The sequence below is a fragment of the Symphalangus syndactylus genome, chromosome 23 (assembly GCF_028878055.3).
Source record: "Symphalangus syndactylus isolate Jambi chromosome 23, NHGRI_mSymSyn1-v2.1_pri, whole genome shotgun sequence".
Classification (NCBI taxonomy): domain Eukaryota; kingdom Metazoa; phylum Chordata; class Mammalia; order Primates; family Hylobatidae; genus Symphalangus; species Symphalangus syndactylus.
This window is the reverse complement of record NC_072445.2, coordinates 26,276,037-26,300,722: the sequence shown is the minus strand read 5'-3', so window position 1 is coordinate 26,300,722 and position 24,686 is coordinate 26,276,037. Positions and strand designations below refer to the sequence as shown.

The window sequence follows — 24,686 nt, the reverse complement described above, 5'->3', positions numbered from 1 at the left end:
TTCTGGTATAGAGGATGTTGGCTATCCACTGTCTATTCCAGTAAATTTCCTCACCATAATATCTCTCTATCTCTGTCTGTCTGTCTTCTCTCTCTTGCACACACGAGAGAGAACTATTACCTGCCGGGTAAATAGTGGGAGAATTAGGACCTACAGTGAATCGTCTGCCTGGGGCCCAACCTGTAACATCACAAGAAGAAAAACATCTGTACTTCCTTATGAGGTTCTTCTCAATGTCCATTTTAGTTCAAATGTCCTCATAACGTAAAGGGAGGGGGAAGTTCAGAGACACATCATAGAATATTCATCACATTGCTGGCATTCTGGGAAGAATCAGGCTGGTTAAGTGACTCCCAGGCTGCTCTTACCTATCCAGAGCCTAGAGCATCTAGATTTTGATTGGACCATTGCCAGAACTCATTAGCATAGTGTACCCTGACCTGGAATAGGGAACAGCGTCTGCTCAGAAAATGACCAGAGCCTGCTGGGACTTGAACCAGCAGTAAGATTTTCACGACACGGTGCTGTCTGCTTCTCCGTAAGAAGTTAGAAGGTAAGGAAGCCAGAAATCCCGTGGAGAGGCAAATGTATGGGATGTGGCAACGACCACTCCATTCCTACAGGGTTTCATTTGTTCTAGTTCCTTTTCCTGTAGAAATGATGAAAATTGAATATACTTTGCGCAAGTTGCTTTAAAAAAAGGAGTCTTCACAAGTGGAGGTTTTCATTCCTAGAAGAGGAAAACAGAGTTACTTAAGGGCTATAAAATGGTTTTTTCTTCTTTACTATGTTTTGTTTTTAACTTTTAGGGAAATATTACATTAATGCTCGCTCGCTTAGCAAATGTTAATATCGGGAGAAAAATCTAAAAAGTAACATAGTTGTTCTGTAATAAAATGTTCCTTATTATTTTTCCCTTAATTTAAACACAAAAGAATTATGTCTATATTGCCTAGGCTTTATAACAAGGTTTTTGATTTTTGAAAATATGAATCATATTTCCCAAGGTTTTAGAAAAGTAGATCTATTCCAATTAGTTATAACAAAATTTGCACCATCAGAGACGATATCGTTACTGTTCGGGGTAAGTACATGGAACTGCTGCTTTATATCTGCGTCGTCTATGCTTGTTATTTAAGTCCTTTGAATTGCAGTCAATTTGCGAAATCATTTCTTCAGTAACACAATGTTTGTTTCCTAAACATAGAATTTTACTTAAAATCCATGAGGATTTAGTCTTGAAAATCAACATTCAGTTGGGGAACAGAAACTTTATGCTCTGCAACCACTAGGTTGTAGCTCAGTGTGGGTATGTGGAACAGACAGGAAGAGACTCCGATTAGCTTGTCATTTAATGGTCAAGAACTTCATTTATAAAGACTATACTTTCAGGGATCATTTCTATAGTTTGTTACCAGAGAAATTTCTCTGGACATCTCGGGCACACAAAAAAAAGAAAAAAAGGAACTTCATTCTTATGTTCAGGTCAACAGTCTTTTATATACATACACTTTCCCTTGGTAGAGTTCAGTGATTGACAAGTATTAGCATTATATAACGCTAAATAACTAAAGAACAGGCCGGGCACAGTGGCTCATGCCTGTAATCCCAGCACTTTGGGAGACAGAGACGGGTGGATCACCTGAGGAAAGGAGTTCAAGACCAGCCTGGTTGACATGGTGAAACCCCGTCTCTACTAAAAATACAAAAATTAGCTGGGTGTGGCGGTGTGCGCCTGTAATCCCAGCTACTTGGGAAGCTAAGGTAGAAGAATCACTGGAACCCCAGAGGTGGAGGCTACAGTGAGCTGAGATCACGCCACTGCACTCCAGCCTGGGTGATAAGAGTGAGACTCCATTTCAAAAAAAAAAACAAAAACAATAAAAACTAAAGAACAGAGTTCATGGGTCTTGCCAAAGCTTAGACTATTAATCTACCTTATAGTTTGAGTTCACTATTAAATAGCTCTACATAACATCATTATGTCTCGTTTTTATAAGAGTACCAATAAATGAAATGTTATACATGTGAACATGTTTCACTTCATATCCTACTAACAAGTAGCTTTCATCTGCAAAATTATTCATTTTTTTCCTCAGGGTAGAATGTTTCAAATTTTCTTTCTTTTTTTCTTTGTAAACCTCCTTTAATCAATTATAGTTAGAAATTAGAGTAGTATTTCTCGTGAGGGAAGAAATGCCACTTGAACAAACTTTTATTTATTCATTCATTTATTTATTCATTCATTCATTTATTTATTTATTTTTTGAGACAAGGTCTCACTCTGTCACCCAGGCTGGCATGCAGTGACACAATCTCGGCTCACTGCAGCCTCAACCTCCTGGGCTCAGGTGATCCTCCCACCTCAGCCTCCCAAAGTAGCTGGGACTACAGGCGTGCACCACCATGCCCACCTAGTGTTTTGTACTTCTTATATAAACAGGGTTTCTCCATGTTTCCCAGGCTGGTCTTGAACTCCTAGACTTAAGTGATCCATCTGTCTTGGCCTCCCAAAGTGTTGGGATTACAGGCTGCTAGCGCCTAATGGCTAGAGACCAGGGATGCTGCCAAACAGTCTACAACATGAAAAAGCTCCCCACAGCAAAGAATTATCTGGTCCAAAATGTCAATAGTGCCAAAGTTAAGAAACCCTGTTTCACATGAATCAGATATAAGCATATTGGTTGATAATATTTGAAGACATATAGTGCACACAGGATTTATTGCAGACCAAACCTAATCCTTACGGTGATTTGGATTTTCAAATATATTTTTTTCTGGCCGGGTGCGGTGGCTCACGCCTGTAATCCCAACACTTTGGGAGTCCGAGGTGGGTAGATCACTTGAGGTCAAGAGTTCAAGACCAGGCTGGTCAACAGAGTGAAACCCCATCTCTACTAAAAATACAAAAATCAGCTGTGCATGGTGGCACATGCCTGTAATCCCAGCTACTGGGAAGGCTGAGGCAGGATTGTTGCTTGAACCCATGAGGCAGAGGTTGCAGTGAGCCGAGATCACACCATTGCACTCCAGCCTGGGTGAAGAAGTAAGACTCCATCTCAAAAAAAAAAAAAAATATATATATATATATATGTATATATAAAATATATACGTATATATAAAATATATATATTTATATATAAAATATATATAAATATATATATATTTTTCTAGACAAATTCAATGTGATGTTCCCCTCTTGCAGCTTCAACCACACATTAGCTAATTTATAAAGGCATTTCTATGGAAACAACTCCAAGCCAGTGTCCTCCTGCCCTAGCAGGAAAAGGTCCTAGCCATTGGTTACAGATGACAACTGTCTCTGCTAAGGCCTTCACGACCTGGATCTTGCAATGAGAAAGCAAGCCCAAACCCAAGGGTGAAAGCAGTGATCACATGCTTCTAATTCCCGATGGCCAAGTTTTAAGTAAAATCACTTATGGTTCCTACGTTTTGTTTTTTACTAATATGTTGTTACTTGCAAAAATGTCAGTGAAACAGGTTTTTCTGGCAAAGGAGCATTGGTTTTTTTTTTTTTTAAATCTCTTTAATGTCCAATACTAATATAACTTATTTTTTAGCCCTAGAGAACAATCTCCTGGTCCAAGGTGCTTGAGTGGGCCGATCCAGCTATATCAAGAACCTTTGAGAACAAAATTCTCAAGCACTTCTGAGGGGAGTCGAATAGGTGAAAACCTTGGCTGGCCCGACCTTATCATGGAACCTGACGACTTTGATTCTGAAGACAAAGAGATATTAAGCTGGGATATTAATGATGTGAAACTGCCACAGGTATGTACTTGCTATAAAAATCTGCCTTCAACATTGGGCTGTGAAGTCTTGACTATTAACATGCGGAGACATGGAAGGAAATTGGTGAGGGTTCCAGCTGGGTAAATTCCTCTCCCCTAGAGCCTCAGCTAGACAGCTGACTGAGGGATTTTAGGAAGAGACGGCAAGACCTATGATTTGAGTGGGTCTTTACTTACCAGACTCCCACACTTAGAGGCTGATGCAAAGAAATTTCTACTTCCCTCCTCTTTCAAAGTTGGCGTAACTCAGGTTGCACTCACTCTGGCTAGACGGTATGATAAAATCCATGATGATTTATTTGGCCATAAATTGACTGTTATGCACAAGTCCTCATACAACCTTATTTGCTGTAGTGATAGTTTTAACTCAGATTCATATCTAACTGGAATGTGCTGGAATCCAGATGATATTGTTCTCTTGTGGAATACAGCATGCTCTTCTTCCTTTTTTCTTTTTCCTCTTCTTTCTTTCTTCCATTTCCTTTGCCTTGCCTTGCCTTCCTGCCTTCTTCCTTTTCTTTCTTTTTCTTTCTTTTTCTTTCTTTCTTTCTTTCCTTTTTCTTTCTTTCTTCTTTTCTTTTCTTTCTTCTTCCTCCACTTTTTTTTTTTTTTTGAAGCAGGGTCTGGCTCTGTCAACTAGGTTGGAGTGCAGTAGTGCTATCTCAGCTCACTACAGCCTCAGCCTCCCGAGTTCAAGTGATTCTCTCACCTCAACCTCCCAAGTTGCTGGGACCATAGGCGCACGCCAACATGCCCAGCTAATTTTTGTAATTTTTGTAGGGATGGGGTTTTGCCATGTTGCCCAGGCTGGTCTTGAACTACTGGGCTCAAGTGATCCCCCTGCCTACCTGGGACCACAGGCACACCCAGCTAATTTTTGTATTTGTGTGTGTGTGTGTAGAGTCAGGGCCTCACTATGTTGCCCAGGCTGGTCCTGAACTCCTGGGCTCAAGCAATCCACTCGCTTCTGCCTCCCAAAGTGCTGGGATTACAGGCGTAAACAGCCTGGCCTCTTCTCCTCCTATTTTGGAAATACCATACATACACTGACATAGTGACTTCATTTCACATTTTCTTTGGCAATTGACTTTTTTTTTTTTTTTTTTTAAGATGGGGTTTGCCTGGTCTCCTGGGCCGGAGTGCAGTGATACCATCATAGCTCACTGCAGTTTCAATTTCCTGGGCTCAAATGATCCTCCTGCCTCAGCCTCCTTAGAAGCTGAGACCACACGCATGTGCCACCACTCCTGGCTAATTGAAAAAAAAAATGTTTTTTGAGAGGAGGGTCTCACAATGTTGCCCAGGTTGGTCTCAAACTACTGGCCTCGAACAACCCTTCCATCTCAGCTTCTCAAGTAGCTGGAATTATAGGCACACATTGGTTTCTGAATACTGATTTTCGACATGTATCACTGTTTACTTCCTTGACTTCCTTTGTTAACATTTAAGATGCTTTCACTAGAAGTTGTTTGAAAAGGTGACTAGAAGGCTAGGACTGGACACCACCAGTACCAAGTCATGAAAAAGTCAATCCAGTCTGCCCGATTCTGGGTAATAAGGAATTTGAATTATCAGAAGCAGGGGAGAGGGAATAGAGATTCCTCTCTCTTTGTAACTGTTCCAGAATTTCTAACGAAGACTTCCTTTTGTTTCTCTTTATGCTTTTTGTTAACTTCCAACCCCACCCCCTCTACCCCTCCCACCACCCCCGACCCCACATCTATATCCTCTCTTGGCAGATCTTGGGACAGAGCTGGAGAACAGAAAGTGTGCCCCACTTTCCATCCATTTACAAATGGTTCTAGAAACCACGGTTGAATCATGCAAATATCGATTTTAGGGATTTGTGTTTGTTGTTGCTCTTAATTAGTATTACAGTTATTGTCACTGTTGTGGGGAAACTTTAAAGTAAACTTTAATTACTCTTGGCTCCAGGACCCATATTTTCACCTATTTCTAGCTTCATGATTGCAACACCCAAATAGAAGTTGGACAGACACGAAATCAAGAGTTGAAGTAAACAGATACGTAGAAGACTTTACAATGTCACATTCTAGAGCAAGAGTTTTAGTGAGTTTGAGAACCCCATGAAATGGTGGGTGACACTGTGTCTTAACAGGCATTTTTTTCTGGGACGAGATTCTTCATCAGATCCATAAACAAGAGATGAAGACCTCTTTCCTATAGAGAAACTTGAGTCTCATAAAAGTTCATGTTCCAACATGAATTTCCAAAAATGAAAGTGTTTGCAGCTACCCAGGACATTAAACTGAGAAGTTTATAACAAAAAATGCACATTTGGTTTTAGAAATGTATTTATAGTTCATTAAAAAGTACTAAGATTGCTCATGGAAATAGCTAAGTGTCTTCCAATTTGTGAAATATGTCAGGGAAATGAGTTAAAATGCAAATATTCCTTAGTATTTCCTGAGTAGAGAGAATACCATCCTCGTCTGGGTTTATGCTAGCTTTGTCATCAGATCAAGAAACACTTGAGCTCTTGGAAAGATTTCCAGACATTAGATTTTATATTGTATGAGCATATCCAGAGACAGAGGGGTGTACTATGAAAAGTACAGGACTTGGAGCCAAATGCCCTAGATTTGAATTCTAGTTCCATCTCCTTTTTTTTTTTTTGGAGAGCCTTGAGTTGTTTACCTTTTCTGAAACTTCCCTTCCTCTCTGAAAATGAGGGGGTTGCGCCAAATGGTCTGGTATGTACCTATTAGTTCTAATAGTCTAGAATTCTAGAAATGTCAGCCTTGTGCCTAGCACAGTGCCTGACGTGTATGAAACAACCAATGTTGAACATGGAATTCATTAATGAATGGCTCCATTGTTTAGAATCTGTGTGAGCCTGGAGAAATTGATTTTCTTAAGTCTTAGTTACCTCCTGTAGAATGAAAATAGTAATTCTCCACATATCCTGCCTCAGTCTCTAAGATGTTTAGAATAGTGTTCCCTAAATATATTCTGTAGAGTACAAGTTACATGGAATTTTAATAGGTACTGTGAAGAAAGAAAAAGAGCAATATGAAGTTCAACAAGGTTAAACAGATTTCTTGACTGCAGGCTTGGAGTCTTTTTCACCATCCTGTGCATTGGTGTTCTCCAAAGGAGGCTGTATTAGGCAGTATTAACCCAACTTATTTTTGACCATGAAACTTTTTTCCTGAAGCCCTTCAGGGGTTGATGTTCCCCAGACTACCTTTTTGGCATTTAACAAATGTGATTTAAAGAATCAAATGCAATGGCTTGTTATGATTATAAATTTCTCTAATTTCACTCTCTGTCCCATCGATCTAGATCATTTATAGTTTATATTTCATAATTTTATATTCTTGCCAGTATTATTAGTTATACAACACGTAGGAAAATTCCTTTTCTGTTTATCCTTTCAGATGCTTCAAGTTTCAAGTTTCTTTCTCTCTCTTTCCTTCCTTCCTTCCATCTTTCTTTTTCTTTTGTTTTTTTCTTTTTTTTTTTCAGGGTCTCACTCTCATTACCCAAGCTGTAGTGCAGTGGCGCAATCATAGCTCACAACAGCCTTGAATTCCTGGGCTCAGGTGATTCTCTCAACCCAGCCTCTAGAATAGTGGGGACTACAGGCGTGCACCACCACACCCAGCAAATTATTTGTCTTTTTAGTAGAGATGGGGTTTTGCCATGTTGCCCAGGCTGGTCTCGAACCCCACGACTCAAGAGTTCTGCCCACCTCAGCCTCCCAAAATACTAGGATTACAGGCATGAACCATTGCACCCGGGCTTCAAGTTTCTTCCTTTTTTTTTTTTTTTTTTTGAGACAGAGTCTCGCTCTGTCGCCCAGGCTGGAGTGCAGTGGCACTATCTCGGCTCACTGCAAGCTCCACCTCCCGGGTTCACATCATTCTCCTGCCTCAGCCTCCTGAGTAGCTGGGACTACTTGCACCCACCACCGTGCCCGGCTAATTTTTTGTATTTTTAGTAGAGACGGGGTTTCACCGTGTTAGCTAGGATGGTCTCGATCTTCTGACCTCGTGATCCACCCGCCTCGGCCTCCCAAAGTGCTGGGATTACAGGTGTGAGCCACCACGCCCGGCCCTTCAAATTTCAAAATGATTACCCAAATACCAGTTGCATCTTCTGGTCTGAGAAACTCCATGTGTCTTTAAATAGTTCAGATACATCAAGGTTTATGGGTTAATTTTGACAACAGTGAGCAGTGATGTCCTCACTAAGATATCAGACATTTTTGAGAAACTGAAATGCGGGAGACACTGCAGTAGGCTCAGGGATACTGGGGCCATTAAGCTACGTTAACTTCCATGGAAATGCTCATGATCTTCTGGGCTAGTGGAACAAGATTACTGCTTAAATAGAGAATCAATGCCATGTAGAAAAATGCTAGAGGAGTTTGAAAGAAGGAGTGTGTAATTCAACATGACTCTGGCATGGGGAGCAACGCCAGAAGAGTTTGTGTAAGGTTAGAGAAAAAAAAAATTAGATCAATCATCTATTATTTATATCATTAACTATAGCAACAGTCTGAATTTAGGAAACATGCTGGTCTGGACAACAGGAAAGAAACATAATATAATGAGTTGCATTACACTCTGCTTGATACTACACAAGCCATTTCCATACAACCATCCTGGCAAGGGTGTTGACTTTCAACGTCCTCGTTGGGAACCAGGGTCTGAAGACTCAAATGTTCACACTTTAGAGAGTTGTGCACAAGTGTTCATCATGAAGATTTTGGGGGCTACTGGTGGTTTGGAAGCAGGCCATCCTAAGAGGATTCTGTTGCTTTACAGGTAGTAGAAAGCCATTAGTCTTGCTGGGCTGGGAAGTGTCAGGATCAGATCCTAGGACTTAGAAAGGCCTCAATTCTTCCACCTCCACTTGTCCTCAGTAAATCTTTCCTCTCTTGTATTTGTTTCCTGTATGTTGCCACCTTTATGTTGTGTATGTCTTTACAAATACTCATTTCACCTTTTTCTGGCCATTTCTCTATTTTGATTCCATTTCTCTTCAATATAACCTGTGGGAAGCCAGCCCAGAACTGCGGGCACTTGACTCAAATCTTTTTTTTTGGAGACAAGAGTCTCTCTGTTGCCTGGGCTGGAGTGTGCAGTAGTGTGATCTTAGCTCACTGCAACCTCTCTGCCTCCCAGGTTCAAGCGATTCTCATGCCTCAGCCTACCATGTAGCTGGGGCTACAGGCGCGCATCACCATGCCTGGCTAATTTTTATGTATATGTATTGTTTTAGTAGAGATGGGGTTTTACCATGTTGGCCAGACTGGTCTCGAGCTCCTGGCCTCAAGTGATCTGCCTGCCTCAGCCTCCCAAAGTGCTGGGATTACGGGCATGAGCCACTGTGCCCGGCCAACTTAAACCATTATTGATAAAAGTGTCTTTATTTCAAGCCAATGTAAGGGGAGCACCAATTGTGCTTTCCCTTCCTATTCCCCTTAAATTACATTTGTACCTAGAAAGGTCAAATCTAATTGCTTTAAGATTTGCTTGATCCAAGCAGCAAATGTCTGGTGTTGATTTAGTCTTGATTTAAAATGTGGATTACATGGTCCTGGAGAGTGTCACACTCTCGTTAGTACTGATCGTAATACTTGAGAGAACTTTGAATCTCTAAGAATTATTTTCTTCTGGTTGAAAATTGGGAAGCAATTCCGTTCCTTTTTCTCTTAAATAGTAGCCATTTCACTAGCGAGAGGAGAGCACCCACTCTGTTTCAAATACCAGCCAGCTTCTCTCAGTTCAGGTTGTGCCAATAGCACCACAGCCAGTAAACACCCTGGATCATTTTGTTCCTACACACTGAGCAGTTTGCAAATTAAACCCATGGCCAAAGCCACCCCAAGCCATTAACTCACAAAATTACAAGGTTTAAGTATTTTTTTTTTTTTTTTTTTTGTAGAGAGAACATTCTCTAGTATAGAATAGTAAAGTCAACTGCAAAGGGGCCACAGTTCTGATTAGTTCATTCCTGGACTATGATTTTAGCCAGCCAAACTTCCTTTGTCTCTGCAAAAGATAAGCCCCAAATTGTGAGCAAACATGAATATTTGAGCTCTCTCTGTGAATCCATGTGGCCACATGTAATCAGAACAAGCCAGTTGTAGTACTCAGATGTGTCTTGGTGCTAGGGAGCTAACAGGTAAACCAGACTGTGGATTTCTTGTCAATTATTATCTCCCTGTATGAGCAGGTCATGTCATTGTTCTGATGGGGATTCCCATGACTTTGCCCCCTTTGCCAGACATTCTCCTTGACCTCAAGGGTCATTTGAACTTCCCTGAGAGCTCTACCTATATGGGCTCCCATGACCACTGGGGCGTCTGCTATTTGGACCAGAATTCTTCTGCCACTCTGTGCTTCTGGTGTGATGCAGATAGGAGCATTATTGCATCTGCTGGTACCCTGCAGCAGGTCCCTTGCTTAGCTGGGTGGAGGGAAAAGGGAAGCAAAAAGAGAAGACAGACAAGGTTTGAAAGCTGGGGTAACTTGGCCTAACTTAGTGTTTTCAGAGTAAATAAGGAACTTTGTCCTGAGTCTTATTTTATTTATTTATTTATTTTTTTAGACGGAGTCTCGCTCTGTCACCCAGGCTGGAGTGCAGTGGTGCGATCCCAGCTCACTGCAACCTCTGCCTCCCAGGTTCAAGTGATTCTCCTGCCTCAGCCTCCCAAGTAGCTGGGACTACAGGCATGTGCCACCACACCTGGCTAATTTTTTGTATTTTTAGTAGAGATGGGGTTTCACTGTGTTAGCCAGGATGCTCTGGATCTCCTGACCTCGTGATCTGCCCACCTCAGCTTCCCAAAGTGCCGGGATTACAAGCCTGAGCCACCGCGCCTGTCCTGTCCTGAGTCTTGATCTCTTGACTAAGAAATACCAGGATTAGTCTAAAGGGTAATCAGTAATTCCTTTTTTTTTTTTTTTTTTTTGAGACGGGGGTCTTACTATCTTGCCTAGGCTGGTCTTGAACTCCTGAACTCAAGCAACCTTCTGCCTTAGCCTACTGGGTAGCTGGGATTACAGACATTCCCCACCATGCCTGCCCTAAGGAGTAATTCTTGAACAAACACAAAAGCATTTTGTTGAATTCAATTTTTTTCCTTGGTAACACTCGGAGTTTTATTTCCAGTTGGCCCAGAAGAGGTAAGTTCCTGAAAAGTTGTATGTAAACCAAAACATTGGTTGAAGGTTTTTTTTTCTGTTTTCCATAATATCTGATTTTTGTACCTGTATATAATTTGCTTTAAAGTATGTTTGTTTGATATTCCTGTTCTGTTTGGAAACATTTATTTATAAGTAATGAATAAGCTATTTATATAATTAATGAAAACCTGGAAGATACTTACTTTATGCAAGAGCAGACTATATTCCAAAAGAAAATCAATTTCATAATATGATCATATGATAATGTAGATATTTTTGATACTTTATTTCAGAATTTGTATTTTAATTTATTAGTTTTATATAACAATACATACTTAATTTCTTCAGATGTCCTCTTAAAACTTCAAGTAGTTGAATAAATTAGAATGAGGTGAGGATGAAGGGTGTTCTAGAAGTGCATAGAGCTACAAAGATTTTGATTGAGTTAGAGGATTAAATCCGTTAGTGAAAAATTATACCCAGAAGTCATATAAATATCAGTTAACCCCCCAATGATGTTACCCAGGAGATTATAAAATACAAATTAGCTAGGTCTACATGTTGGAAACCTCAGAAATACTCCCTTTCAATTATAAACTTCTTAACTAAGAGGAAAAACAAAGAGTTACTCATGAAAAGTTAGAAATTAAAACAAACAAAGGATCTAAAAAGAAGAAAGTATTTTGTGGGGATTCGCTAAACATGATGAAGGAATGATTATTGTTTCTTATTAAATTTTACTTCTCTGAGGTCTTGGTTTAACAGGTTTCAGAAATCACAATCATCCATCTGACACTTGGGTTCCTCTGCGTTATTGAGATCTGGGTTTTCTCTTAATTTCAGTGTAAAAAGCCATCAAAGACCCCACTAAACATCCAGGTCAAAGACTAGGCATGAATAAATGGCCCAGAGACTAGCTTGATTTGAGTATATTTACTCCTAGTAATGTTCTCAGTCCATACATTGTCCATATTATTACCGCTTTTTTTTTTTTTTTTTTTTTTTTGAGACAAAGCACTCTGTCACCCAAGCTGGAGTGCAGTGGCATGATCTCGGCTCACTGCAATCTCTGCCTCCCAGGTTCAAGCAATTCTTTTGCCTCAGCCTCCTGAGTAACTGGGATAACAGGCGTGTGCCACCATGCCTGACTAATTTTTGTATTTTTGATAGAGATGGGGTTTTGCCATGTTGGCCAGTCTGGTCTTGAACTCCTGGCTTCAAGTGATCCACCCACCTTGGCCTCCCAAAGTGCTGGGATTACAGGGGTGAGCCACTGCACCTGGCTATTACTGCATTATTAATAGAACTGGAAAACTAAGGTACCAGTGGAGGGACTGTCAGAAAAAAGCTTAAAGGATGGTAAAGATCATTTCTTCCTCTACAGGCAAGGAGTCTTTGCTTTAATCAGAACATCTGAGATGTTCTCACAAATATATTCCACTCCTTCTGGTTCATGGGATCTATGGCTCTGACCAGCCTAAAGCGGCCACTCACCTTTAAAGCATGAAAATCTCAGCTTTCCTCTAAGTCCACCTGGCCCTCATCTCTGCTATCCTGACAATTGTGTTTTATATTGGAATAATTCAAGTGCACCAGTAGTTTTTTACAGTCCAATATTAGAGGAAAGGACACTCAAATTTTGTTTTGTTTTGTTTTTTTAGTAGAGACGTGGTCTCACTGTGTTGCCCAGGCTGGCCTTGAACTCCTGGGCTCAAGCAATCCTCCAGCCTTGGCCTCCTAAAGTGCTGGGATTACAGGTGTGAGCCACTATTCCTGGCCAAAAGTAGACATTCTAATGTTTTAACCTACATTATTATTGCAAAAGATAAAATACTCTATTATGCTTTCTATGGCATTTCTCTGACAGAAAACAAGACAGCCTTGTTTGCAGCTTTGGGTCAGAAGAAGGCAGGAAGGAAGGGAAGGGAAGGTGGGTGGAGAGAGCAGGAGGCATGCTGCCTGCAGAGCTTCTCTCACCCCGGCGTTGAGTCTCAGCAAGCCCAAAATTACCAGAGAATTGGGGAGGAGAGGGGACAGTCTGGAAAAAGCAAATGGTCCAACCAGCATCCTGGCCTGGCCATCCAGGAATCTCTGCTGCAGCTGCCTGATGGACCACAGGGAACTTCTCCAGATGCCACCCTCCTATTATTTATACCCTTCCTCCTTCCCAAACCGCAGTAGTTACAGCACAGCACACAAAGGGCCAGCCACTGTCATGCCCTGAGAAGGAAGGTTGTGGAACAAGAGGTGCATCAATTAAGGTTTTATTTTATAGGGACTTGGACTCTTTTTTTTTTTTTTTTTTTTAATTGAGACAGTTTCACTCTTGTCGCCCAGGCTGGAGTGCAGTGGCATGATCTTGGCTCACTGCAACCTCCGCCTCCCAGGTTCAAGAGATTCTCCTGTCTCGGCCTCCCAAGAAGCAAGGATTACCGGCGCCCACCACGACGCCCGGCTAATTTTTTGTATTTTTAATAGAGACGGGGTTTTGCCATGTTGGGCAGGCTGGTCTCGAACTCCTGACCTCAGGTGATCCACCTGCCTCAGCCTCCCAAAGTGCTGGGATTACAGGTGCGAGCCACCGCACCCAGCTGGGACTTGGACTCTTATCTTGCATTTGGCTTGGCAAGATTTAAAGCATGAAGTGACCTCTACTGGGTCTTCTCTCTCCCAAAAGCCAGTGACTCTTACAACCACATTGCCCTCTGGCTGAGGGCAGTTCCAGATCTGGTAGAATAACAGTTAACATTGAGGTGGAACCTGCTGTGGTGAGGCACTATTTTAAGTGCATTGTGTATGTTAATTCAGTAAGTCCTCAAAACCTCCCTGTGGGGTACTCCCGTTACCCCATTTTACAGAGCAGGAAACAGAGGCACTGAGAAGAAAAGAACTTCCTTAAGACTCATATCCAGAAAGACAGTGTACCTCCAGAGTCCAAGCTTGCAGCCAGGAATCGCAGACTCTTTGTGAAGAGTCAGATAGTAAATATTGTAGTCTTTGTGGGCCATACAGTCTCTGCTGTGGTGGTGTAAAAACATCCATAGACAACATTCAAGTTAATGAACATAGATGTGTTCCTATAAAACTTTATTTACAAAAACAGGCAATGGGCAGGATTTGGCCCATGGGCCCTAGTTTGCACACTGCAGCTCTTAACCACTAAACAGTACTACCCTGTATGTACCTAAAACCTCTCATTTATATTTCCTCAGACCACCTCAGGCCCCATGACATTACATTCAACAAGTATCGTTATATGGAATCTATAGTTTACAACACATCTGCTCTTCACAGCACTTTTGTGAGGCAGTTTTAATCGATGTTTCAGTTTTAGAGAAGAGCAAAACAGGCTTTAAAGACAAAGTTACTTGCCCAGAGTCTCAAGTTACACAGCTCTTTGGCATGTTCTAAATTTGAATTCTAACTCAATAAATGCCCATCAATCCTGACACTGACATTTACTTTTTTCTTCTAAAATTTGTCTTTTTTTTTTATATTGTGGGCTGTGCTTTCTGGTTGGTAAAGCAAAGAAGAAGCACCCTAGTCTCTTCTTCTGGACCTTCTAGAATCTTCTATTTTGACCTTCTAGAACCTTCTAGATGAAAAATGTTCTTACACCATGCTAAGTCTCTGAAAGCCATAGGGCATGGGCACAGCCTAAGTTTGAGTGCTGACACTGCTTGCTGATTCTCTTTCTAAGAACAAGGAAGGGTCTGTCAAATGCAGCATCTGTGCACCAATGTAGGGCCTGGGAATATGAGCCGCAGCATCAGTGACTAACAATTATTTAGAGCTTACAGCATGCTAGGTGCTGTGAGAAGTATTTAATATATATAATCATATTTAATCTTCAGAACAACTCTTCAGGTAGGCGGGTCTCATTATCCCTATATTACAGATGAAGAAACAGAGGTACAGAGAGCAAAATAATGTATGCTATAAGGACTGAGTGTCCGGTGTCCCTGGCCTTTCTTTAATTATTATTTTATTTTGGTCGAAAACACAACTTAAAATTTACCATCTTAACCATGTTTAAGTGCATAGTACAGTCGTGGTAACTACATGTACACTGTTGTGCAAAGGAGCTCTAGAACCTTTTCATCTTGCAAATGGAAACTTTGTCCGTTGAGTGACAACCCTCCTTGTCTGTGATGTTTTAAAGGAGAGTTTAGTCAAATGTTCATACACGGGGCATAGCGCCAATCCTGGGCAATAACAGAGATGCTTTCAGTCAAAACAAGCTCTTTCTTACTCCCTTGTCATGTTTGAGGCACGTGCATGTAGGGTTAAAGATAAAGGAAGAAAATCTCTGGGGAAGAAAGTGGCTCTTTGATCTCTCTGAACCAGGGCTTTTCATCTCTCCCACTGCTTATCTCTGGTGACATTGCATAAACCTGTGTGACTCCCAGTAAGGTAACCACAGCGTGGTATGAGACATTATCTCACTATCCCGCCACAATGTTTTCCACAGTTTATTTTGAGTTTTTTTTTTTTTTTTTTTTTTGAGACGGAGTCTTGCTCTGTCCCCCAGGCTGGAGTACAGTGGCACGATCTCGGCTCACTGCAAGCTCCGCCTCCCGGGTTCACGCCACTTTCCTGCCTCAGCCTCCCGAGTAGCTGGAACTACAGGCGCCCGCCACCACGCCCAGCTAATTTTTTGTATTTTTAGTAGAGACGGGGTTTCGCCGTGTTAGCCAGGATGGTCTCAATCTCCTGACCTCATGATCCGCCCGTCTCGGCCTCCCAAAGTGCTGGGATTACAGGCTTGAGCCACCGCGCCTGGCCTATTTTGAGTTTTTAGAGAAGGGGGTCTTGCTATGTTGCCCAGGCTGGTCTTGAACCCCTGGCCTCAAGCCATCCTTCCACCTCAGCCTCCTGACTTGCTAGGACTGCAAGCACACCCCACCACACCGGGCCCTGTTTTCCATAGTTATTGTGTAGGAGCATAGTATTACTTAACCTTCAAAAATTCCTACTGAGAAATGGTCGTTACTTGTGTCACTGAGGGCTAGGGAAGTGTCAATCAGATGGAACTCACAGCGGCTGAATGCCTGACAGACACAGCACTCAGTTGCCACTGTCATGCTGGGCTCGCTGATCCCACTGTCAGAATTAAATGTAGGGAGGCTTTTGCCAAAAGTCTCTTGCCCAGCTCCTGAATGCCAAAACTTCCTTCCCATCTACTCACTCCGCAGTTGGTGACAGCTGTGTTTTCTAGCTTAAACTATAGTTGTATCTTTTGTGTTTCTATCAGAACGTGAAAAAAACCGACTGGTTCCAGGAGTGGCCAGATTCCTATGCCAAACACATCTACAGCTCGGAGGACAAGAATGCGCAGCGGCACCTGAGCAGCTGGGCCATGCGCAATACCAACAACCACAACTCCCGCATCCTCAAGAAGTCCTGCCTGGGTGTGGTGGTGTGCGGCCGCGACTGCCTCGCAGAGGAGGGGCGCAAGATCTACCTGAGACCTGCCATCTGTGACAAGGCCCGGCAGAAGCAGCAGAGTGAGTAGAGCTTAGTGGCACCAGCAAAAAAGCTGGCATCCCTCAGATGCCCCTGCCAGATGGGTCACTGTGTCCCAGCACCGCCCAAGGGCAAAACCGTCACCCTGGAGTGTAGTGGCAGCCAAGGCTGTTCTGACATGGAGCATGTGGAGGGGAAGCAACCAGACCCCTTGTGCTCCAGCAAGGACCCCACATATCTGCCATACCCAGAGCACCCACCATCAAAAATGCCTCCTTGGCATTTTTGCCAAGGCACTGGACTGAAGGCTCCTGTTAAAGGGAAGATGGCAGGTGTGGTGGCTCACACCTGTAATCTGAGCACTTTGGGAGGCCAAGATGAGAGGATAAATTGAGCCCAGGTGTCCCAGACCAGCTGGGGCAACATAAGGAGACGCCAACCTCTACAAAAAAATTTAAAAATTAGTCGGGTGTAGTTGCACATGCCTGTGGTCACAGCTACTCCAGAGGCTGAGGCAGGAGAATTGCTTGAGCCTGGAAAGTCAAGGCTGCAGTGAGCCATAATGGAGCCACTGCACTCCAGGCCGAGCAACAGAGTGAGATTCTGTCTCCAAAAAAGAGGAAAAATGGCCGGGCACGGTGGCTCACGCCTACAATCCCAGCACTTTGGGAGGCCGAGGTAGGCAGATCACCTGAGGTCAGAAGTTCGAGACCAGCCTGCCCGACATGGTGAAAACCCATCTCTACTAAAACACACACACACACACACACACACACACACACACACACACATACATTTGCCGGGCGTGGTGGCGTGCGCCTGTAATCCCAGCTACTCGGGAGGCTGAGGCAGGAGAATCACTGGAACCCAGAAGGCAGAGGTTGCAGTGGGCCAAGGTTGTGCCACTGCACTCCAGCCTGGGTGACAGACTCCATCCAAAAATAAAAGGAAAAATGTATCGCTTAAGGGGTTAATGTTAATTCATCAATGACCCATGTAAAATTTAGAAGAAAGTAGTTTATTGGACTTGCCACTGGGCCTCTTGTGGGTCCCTAAGTGATCTCAGTGTGTGCGTTAATGTGGAGTGGCAGCTGTGAAAGGTTAGACTCAATTCCATTCATTTAGGTTCACACCATAATCATGTGCTGAGATATTTGTTCATTTTCTAAAACACATTCACATGATTATGAAATAGATGCATTCAGCGTGCCCTGTACCTTGCCTACTTCAAACCTCAAGTTACTTTATATTTTTCCCAGTAGTTTGTTTTCAAAACTTGCGCTTAGGTCAGGACCTGGTATCAGTCATTTACACCTGTGAAAATGTAGTAGCTGCATTCACTCTCCCATGTAGCTTGGCCCCTTGACCCTTAGTTCTAATTGTGAGGTGAAATAACTTCTCTTTTTTATTTTTGAGACAGAGTCTCACTCTGTCACCCAGGCTGGAGTGCATTGGCGCCACCTTGGCTCACTGCAACCCCCACCTCCCAGGTTCAAGCGATTCTCCTGCCTCAGCCTCCCGAGTAGCTGGGACTACAGGTGTGCACCACCACACCCAGCTAATTTTTGTATTTTTAGTAGAGATGGGATTTCACATATTGGCCAGGCTAGTCTCGAGCTTCCGGCCTCAGGTGGATCCGCCTGCCTTGGCCTCCCAAAGTGCTGGGATTATGGGTGTGAGCCACTGTGCCTGGTCAGAATTTCAAATATCACTAAATAAGTAGGGAGGGGTTTTCTGCTCAGAAGAGCTTTGCCCTGACCTGTGAAATATCCTGCTTGGTAGGCAACCACTTCCCCTATCCATGTGTGAGACCCATCTGGGCCATTTTGGTGACCAGGCTTCTGAGGGTCAGGGGTAATATCTAGTGGATTTCAGCCCATGAAACTCTGCCCAGATTTATCCTCTGCCATCCTTGAGTCAGGGCTAAAATCTTCAAGACTGCACAGGAGTCAACAACTGACATGGTTCAGCCAGGTGTGGTCATTTTCCTCTGCTCTTTTGTAGGGAAACGCTGTCCCAACTGTGACGGGCCTCTGAAGCTCATCCCTTGCCGAGGTCATGGGGGCTTCCCGGTCACCAACTTCTGGAGGCACGACGGACGCTTTATATTTTTCCAGGTTGGATTTTTGAGTTAGTTACGTGAGAGTTTCATTACTGAGGAGTTTCACCAGAGGCTAGAGATGCACCTGTGAGTGAGATCCTGCACCATCCCCGAGGGCTCACACTCTAAGAGAGCAGGTGTCTGTCCCCCGCCTTCTAATAGATGTTTGAAGTGCTGGGGAGCTCTAGAAGGGGAGCTGGCTGTCTCTGCTTCCACTCCTCAGGAGAAGCGGCAGCTGATCTAGTCACACTGAGGTTAGCACAGTGCTTCTAAGCATGCCGCACGCTGCACGCTGCTGGTAGCCTTTAGCAAATCTGAGTTTGAACACCAGCTCTGACTTTTTACTCGCTCTGTAAACCTGAGCAGGTGGCTTTCCTCTTCCACGTCCCAGTTTTCTGTAGAATGTGTAAGAGTACTAATGGGGCAGTGGCACCAAAAGTGGTGAAGAATGGACCCTGACTCAGACCGCCTGGGTTTGAATTAGTGAGATGCTGGCAAACCAGCTCTGCAAAAAGAAAATGTCCTGATTTGTAGCATTTGCCAACTTCTGTGATGGAAATATTCTCACCGTGGCTGATTTCAAGCCAGCAGTCATTTTTAACAATCAGCCTACAAAATTCCTGAATGTTTAACTATTGACTCTCAGCTTTGGCCAGCTCCAGGTAGGGGAATCCTAGGTCCCTCACTTCTAGAGGAGGTTATCCAGCTGGCATAATCACTCCATGCCTCAGTTTCCTGTTCTGTAAACTGGGGGTGATAATAATGGTATGTACCTCAAGGGTTGTGCTGAAGACGAAACGAGATATAAGGCACACAGGGTGTTTATTTGTGTCTGGCACATACCACAGGAAGCATTTAATAAGGGTTACTTAGCACTGTGATTATGGCTTTGCTGGGTGGGTGAGAGGCAGGCAGGCGGGAGCATGGTGGGCTTGGGAGCGCCTTCAGAGGTTCATCCAGTCTTGCTACCACAGGCAACTGCAACACCACCCCGGGGGCAGGACACACAGTAAATAAAAACTGATAACACCATGAAGCACAGTCTAGTTAGTGTTATATCATTTCCTTTCTACTTCCTTGTCTCATTTCAGTCAAAGGGAGAGCATGATCATCCAAAACCAGAAACCAAGTTAGAAGCTGAGGCAAGAAGAGCCATGAAGAAAGTGAACACAGCACCTTCCTCCGTCTCACTGAGCCTGAAGGGGAGCACAGAGACCAGGGTAATCCTTCATTATGTATGTTCAATACATGCAGTAGCTTGCCACGCCTGTGCTGGGGGCGGTAGATTTCCTGGGTCCCCTGCTGACACAGGAAAGCCAGAAATCATAGATTATCAGGCTTGTCTGCAAACAAGCATCTGCCAAAGAAATTAAATCTGAGGCTTCACTCTTACTTTCTACCATCTTTGTAGCATGCTCTGAACCATAAAGTCCATGTAATTGGAGAATCATCTTCCCTACTACAATTACAAAGAGAAACTTGAATTAGCACTTAACTTATATTTGGCAAGAACCAAAAACAATTGAAACAACTCCACAAAATAGTAGCCTTATGCATTTCACCGCCTGCCCCCTCCCCGCCGTCCTGAATTTCCATACGTCCCCAAACAGATTGTTTTCTTAGCACACTCTACCAAGATGAAATAAGCAAGCAATTTCCGAAAATGATAGCTGTCCCAGGGTGGCAATAGTGGAGTGGAGGCTACTCCCCATAGACAAACTGTGATGTGAAGTCCACTGCTTTATGGGCAGCAGATCGTAGGTTTTTTTGCATTTGTCTGTTTAATATTGATAGTAGTTCCTATACTTTTTCTACTGTTCAAAGTTGCACATTTCTTTTTGGGAGAACAGAGATGGAGCTGGTCCATCTCTAGAGGCTGTAAATGTACTTTATTTAAAAAAATTATAATGTGGGTCTGTTGTAGGGAAATACGAGCCCCCGAAACGCAAATGGCTATTTCCTCATCCTTTCTCCCAGCCATGGGACAAGTCAAGTGACATTTCGGTCTCTCATTCAATCTACCTGGTCACAGCCCTTCTTCTCTACCCCCGAAAAGTATCCCCTAAACAGCTAGTAGTTTTACCTAAACAAGAGCATAACTTAATTCTCAACCAGATCCTTTTTTTAATGATTAACTAAAGAACAATACACTTCCTCCATTTAGAAAAATAAATGAATGTACCACTCGTGTTCTAGAGGTCTGATTTATTTTTCCACAAAATTCCCATGAATTCAGAGAAAAATCTCTTGCGGAAAGGAAAAAGAAAAAAACAACAGCAACCATGGTCTCTCACACTCCAGCCAGCACTAAGAAATAGAAAACTCAAGGGAGGAAACGTTGAGAGACAGAGGCCCCTGAGAGCTGTGCTGAGTATAATATAAACCTTTGAAGTTATCCTTTGATATTCTGTAAATAGTTCCTTATAAGTTTCTCAAAAAGGCAATTAGAGGCCAGGCACTGTGGCTTATGCCTGTAATCCCAGCACTTTGGGAGGCCAAGGCGGGTGGGTCACTTGAGGTCAGGAGTTCGAGACCAGCCTGGCCAACATGGCAAAACCCCATCTTTACTGAAAATACAAAAATTAGCTGGGCATGGTGGCAGGCGCCTGTAATCCCAGCTATTGGGAGGCTGAGACATGAGAATTGCTTGAACCCGGGAGGTGGAGGTTGCAGTGAGCCAAGATCGTGCCACTGCACTCCAGCCTGGCTGGGCAACAGAGCGAGACTCCATCTCAAAAAAAAAAAAAAAAAAAAAAAAAAGAATAAATAAAAAGCAATTAGGATATCAGATTTGTGTTTGAGTGTGAAACATCTTAAACACACTCATGTCTCTACAGAATGTACGGAAATTTGGCTCTTACTGGTTAGCAAGCTTTAACATGGAAACAGAGGCAGCCTTTGCTTTTTTCAAGTGTTTCGTGGTTGTGGTCAAGCTGCTGCATGCGTTTGTGCATCAAGTATTAATGTGTAAGGAATGAGGAAAATCTGATGGAGCTCTTATTTGTACAGAGTAACTCATGGATGCCTATGGTAGTGGTTTTGATTTGCTTAACTTATTAACACGAGCATTTCACTTTCCTTTCCAGTCTCTTCCAGGTGAAACACAAAGTCAGGGGAGTTTACCTTTAACTTGGTCTTTCCAGGAAGGCGTCCAATTGCCTGGTAGTTACAGTGGACATTTAATCGCTAACACTCCTCAGCAGAACTCACTAAATGATTGCTTTTCCTTCTCCAAGAGTTATGGTCTGGGAGGAATCACAGATCTGACTGACCAGACTTCCACTGTGGACCCCACGAAGCTCTATGAAAAGCGCAAATTGTCCAGTAGCAGACCCTACAGTAGTGGAGACCTGCTTCCTCCTTCTGCCTCCGCAGTGTACTCTGATCATGGCGATCTACAAACGTGGAGTAAAAATGCTGCTTTGGGGAGAAATCATCTTAGTGACAACTGTTATTCCAATTATCCTTTTCCTCTGACCAGCTGGCCTTGCAGCTTCTCTCCTTCCCAAAACTCTTCAGAACCCTTTTACCAGCAGCTTCCATTGGAGCCACCCGCGGCCAAAACTGGCTGTCCCCCATTATGGCCAAATCCAGGGGGTAATCTTTATGAAGAGAAAGTACACGTGGATTTTAACAGCTATGTCCAGTCCCCTGCGTACCATTCACCTCAGGAAGACCCCTTTCTCTTCACCTACGCCTCTCATCCTCATCAGCAATATTCACTGCCAAGCAAGAGCAGCAAATGGGATTTTGAGGAAGAAATGACATACTTGGGTTTGGATCACTGCAACAATGAGATGCTTCTGAACCTGTGTCCTTTGAGATGACCCAAATCTTTCACTATGTGCACCCCCGCCCCTCAAAAATGGGGAAGGGCTGAATTTCCTTAGGAAATAATTTTTAAAACATAACCACAGATAAATGAGAATCATGAGAAGCAGTAGACAAGGCTTTTTTCTTTTTCTTTTTTTCTTTCTTTTTTTTTTTTTTTTTTTTTTTGAGACAGAGTCTCGCTCTTTTGCCCAGGTGGGAATGCAGTGGCGCCATCTCAGCTCACTGCAACCTCTGCCTCCCTGGTCCGAGTGATTCTCCTGCCTCAGCCTCCTGAGTAGCTGGGATTACAGGCGCCTGCCACTGCGCCTGGCTAATTTTTCTATTTTTAGTAGAGACAGGGTTTTGCCATGTTGGCCAGGCTGCTCTCGAACTCCTGATCTCAAGTGATCTGCCCACCTCACCATCCCAAAGTGTTGGGATTACAGGCGTGAGCCATTGCGCCCGGCTGACAAGGCTTTTTTCTTCACATGAGTAATTTTTTTGGCTTCTTCTCCTCCACTCTAGTACTTCCACCCTTAGTAAGGAATGGAAACCTGTCCCGTCTGGTATGTGAAACGCCCTCTGCTTTTTCCCCCACATTGTTTGGGGTTCCCAGCACCTCAGCCACATTGCATGTTGGGTTTTCATTGTCGTTGCTGCAAATGAAATGGAGCAGACATGTGAAATGCTCACCTATCGAGGACCTCATCTATGCCTTCTTAGGAACGGAGAATGAAGAAACAGAAATAGATGGTGGAAGAACTGCCTAAGGTGTGAAAAGCTGAAGATTCTACCACTGAAGTACTGAATATGTTGTCTAGTTGTGAGATTAGTGTGTAAAATACATGTTTTCTAGATGATTTCTAAGACTTGTGATGACAAGGAACCTGACCTAACCCCATTTTTCATAAAGACAAAGAACAGCAATGTTAAATTGCCATATGAAGAGAAATACTAGTGATGTGCGTGGTCTCCTTGCCTCTCCTTTCCTTCCCTCTTCCTCACTGACTTCCCCTTGCACAGGGGCTTCTGTTTTGTCCCATTTATTATTTGTGGCACCTATATCAATGTGGGGTTTGTAATAGGTGAGAAATATTTGCTTAGAGAAGCTCTTGTGCAATTAGCCTGGCGATGATTGGCCGGCCATGTTTGAATGCCAGTTTCTCTTCTTTGCCGAAGTACTTTATAATAAAAGTAAGCCTAGACATAAAATCTGGAGAGAACCATGCAATAAACAAGTATTTTTAAAATAAATGATTCCTTCTCCTTTATTAGAATAGTAACAGATGCACATGATACAAAATTCAAAAGTGAAAAAAAAAGAAGTCTCCTAGTTCTAGTCTCCTCTCTGCAACACTGACTAGTTTCTTGTCTATTATTCCAGATATTAGAGATGTTCTCTGCATGTATATAATTATATGTAATGTGTAGGAAATACATTACATAAAATACACACATATCTTTTATATATAAAATATATTTATATATATATGAGAGAGAGAGATGACATAAGTGGTATCATATCAGATTCATTTCTAATATGGTTTTTGTCGTTTTAGGAATCAATTTGAGCATTAAGTTCTTATAAGCATATAGGATCACAGCTGCTTCATTTTAATGGTGCATTATGCATTACATGACTATTGTAATTAAATAGTCCCTATTGATAAACATTTAGATTTGTTCAAATCTTCTAAATTCGTTTGTCTAAGTGACAAGACTATATATAAAACTTATATATTGGCCAGGCATGGTGGCTCACACGTGTAACCTCAGCACTTTGGGAGGCCAAGGCGGGTGGATCGCTTGACCCCAGGAGTTCAGACCAGCCTGGGCAACATAGCGGGACCCCATCTCTACAAAAAATTAAAAATTAGCTGGGTGTCGTCATGCATACCTGTAGTCTCAGCTACTTGGGAGGCAAGAGGATCACTTGAGTCAGGGAGGTCGATGCTTATCAAATCATTGAGCCATGATTGTGCCACTGCATTCCAGCCTGGATGACAGTCTCCATCAATCAATCAACAAAAACCTTATATATTCAGTTTAGCAGAATTGTAAAGTGAATACTTGTGTAAACACTATCTGGACCAAGAAATAGGATCTACTGGCACTGCAGAAGTTCCCCTCATTGTGGATTTCAATCCCATCCACAACCCTCTCCCTGTATCCCAAAGGTGATCACTAGACTGGCTCTTTACATTTTTACTACCTTTGTATGTATCCCTAAACTATAGTTTCATTTGGTCTTTTTGGGGAGCCTAACAAATAGAATCATATGGTATACTTTAAAGAATTAATTGAAGTATAATGTACATATAGAAGAGTGCACAG

General features: G+C 42.9%; 1 protein-coding gene and 1 pseudogene across 1 annotated transcript; both read left to right on the top strand.

The window, feature by feature from the left end:
• The first annotated feature begins 465 nt into the window (after window positions 1-465).
• Window positions 466-23,606, top strand: GCM1 (glial cells missing transcription factor 1). The gene is made up of 6 exons (XM_055262844.2): window positions 466-553; window positions 3,582-3,792; window positions 16,227-16,479; window positions 18,443-18,555; window positions 19,631-19,759; window positions 21,626-23,606. The coding sequence occupies exons 2-6, from the start codon at window positions 3,718-3,720 to the stop codon at window positions 22,364-22,366; spliced, it is 1,311 nt and encodes a 436-aa protein (XP_055118819.1). The 5' UTR covers window positions 466-553; window positions 3,582-3,717; the 3' UTR covers window positions 22,367-23,606.
• LOC129473905 (uncharacterized) lies at window positions 1,377-1,478 on the top strand (annotated as a pseudogene).
• Window positions 23,607-24,686: the final 1,080 nt, after the last annotated feature.

Bases quoted from the DNA above. Each gene is read 5' to 3' on its own strand.
- GCM1 (XM_055262844.2), top strand. From the start codon at position 3,718: ATGGAACCTGACGACTTTGATTCTGAAGACAAAGAGATATTAAGCTGG. The intron at 16,480-18,442 runs GTGAGTAGAGCT...GCTCTTTTGTAG, and splicing joins GGCCCGGCAGAAGCAGCAGA to GGAAACGCTGTCCCAACTGT. The intron at 18,556-19,630 runs GTTGGATTTTTG...GTCTCATTTCAG, and splicing joins GACGCTTTATATTTTTCCAG to TCAAAGGGAGAGCATGATCA.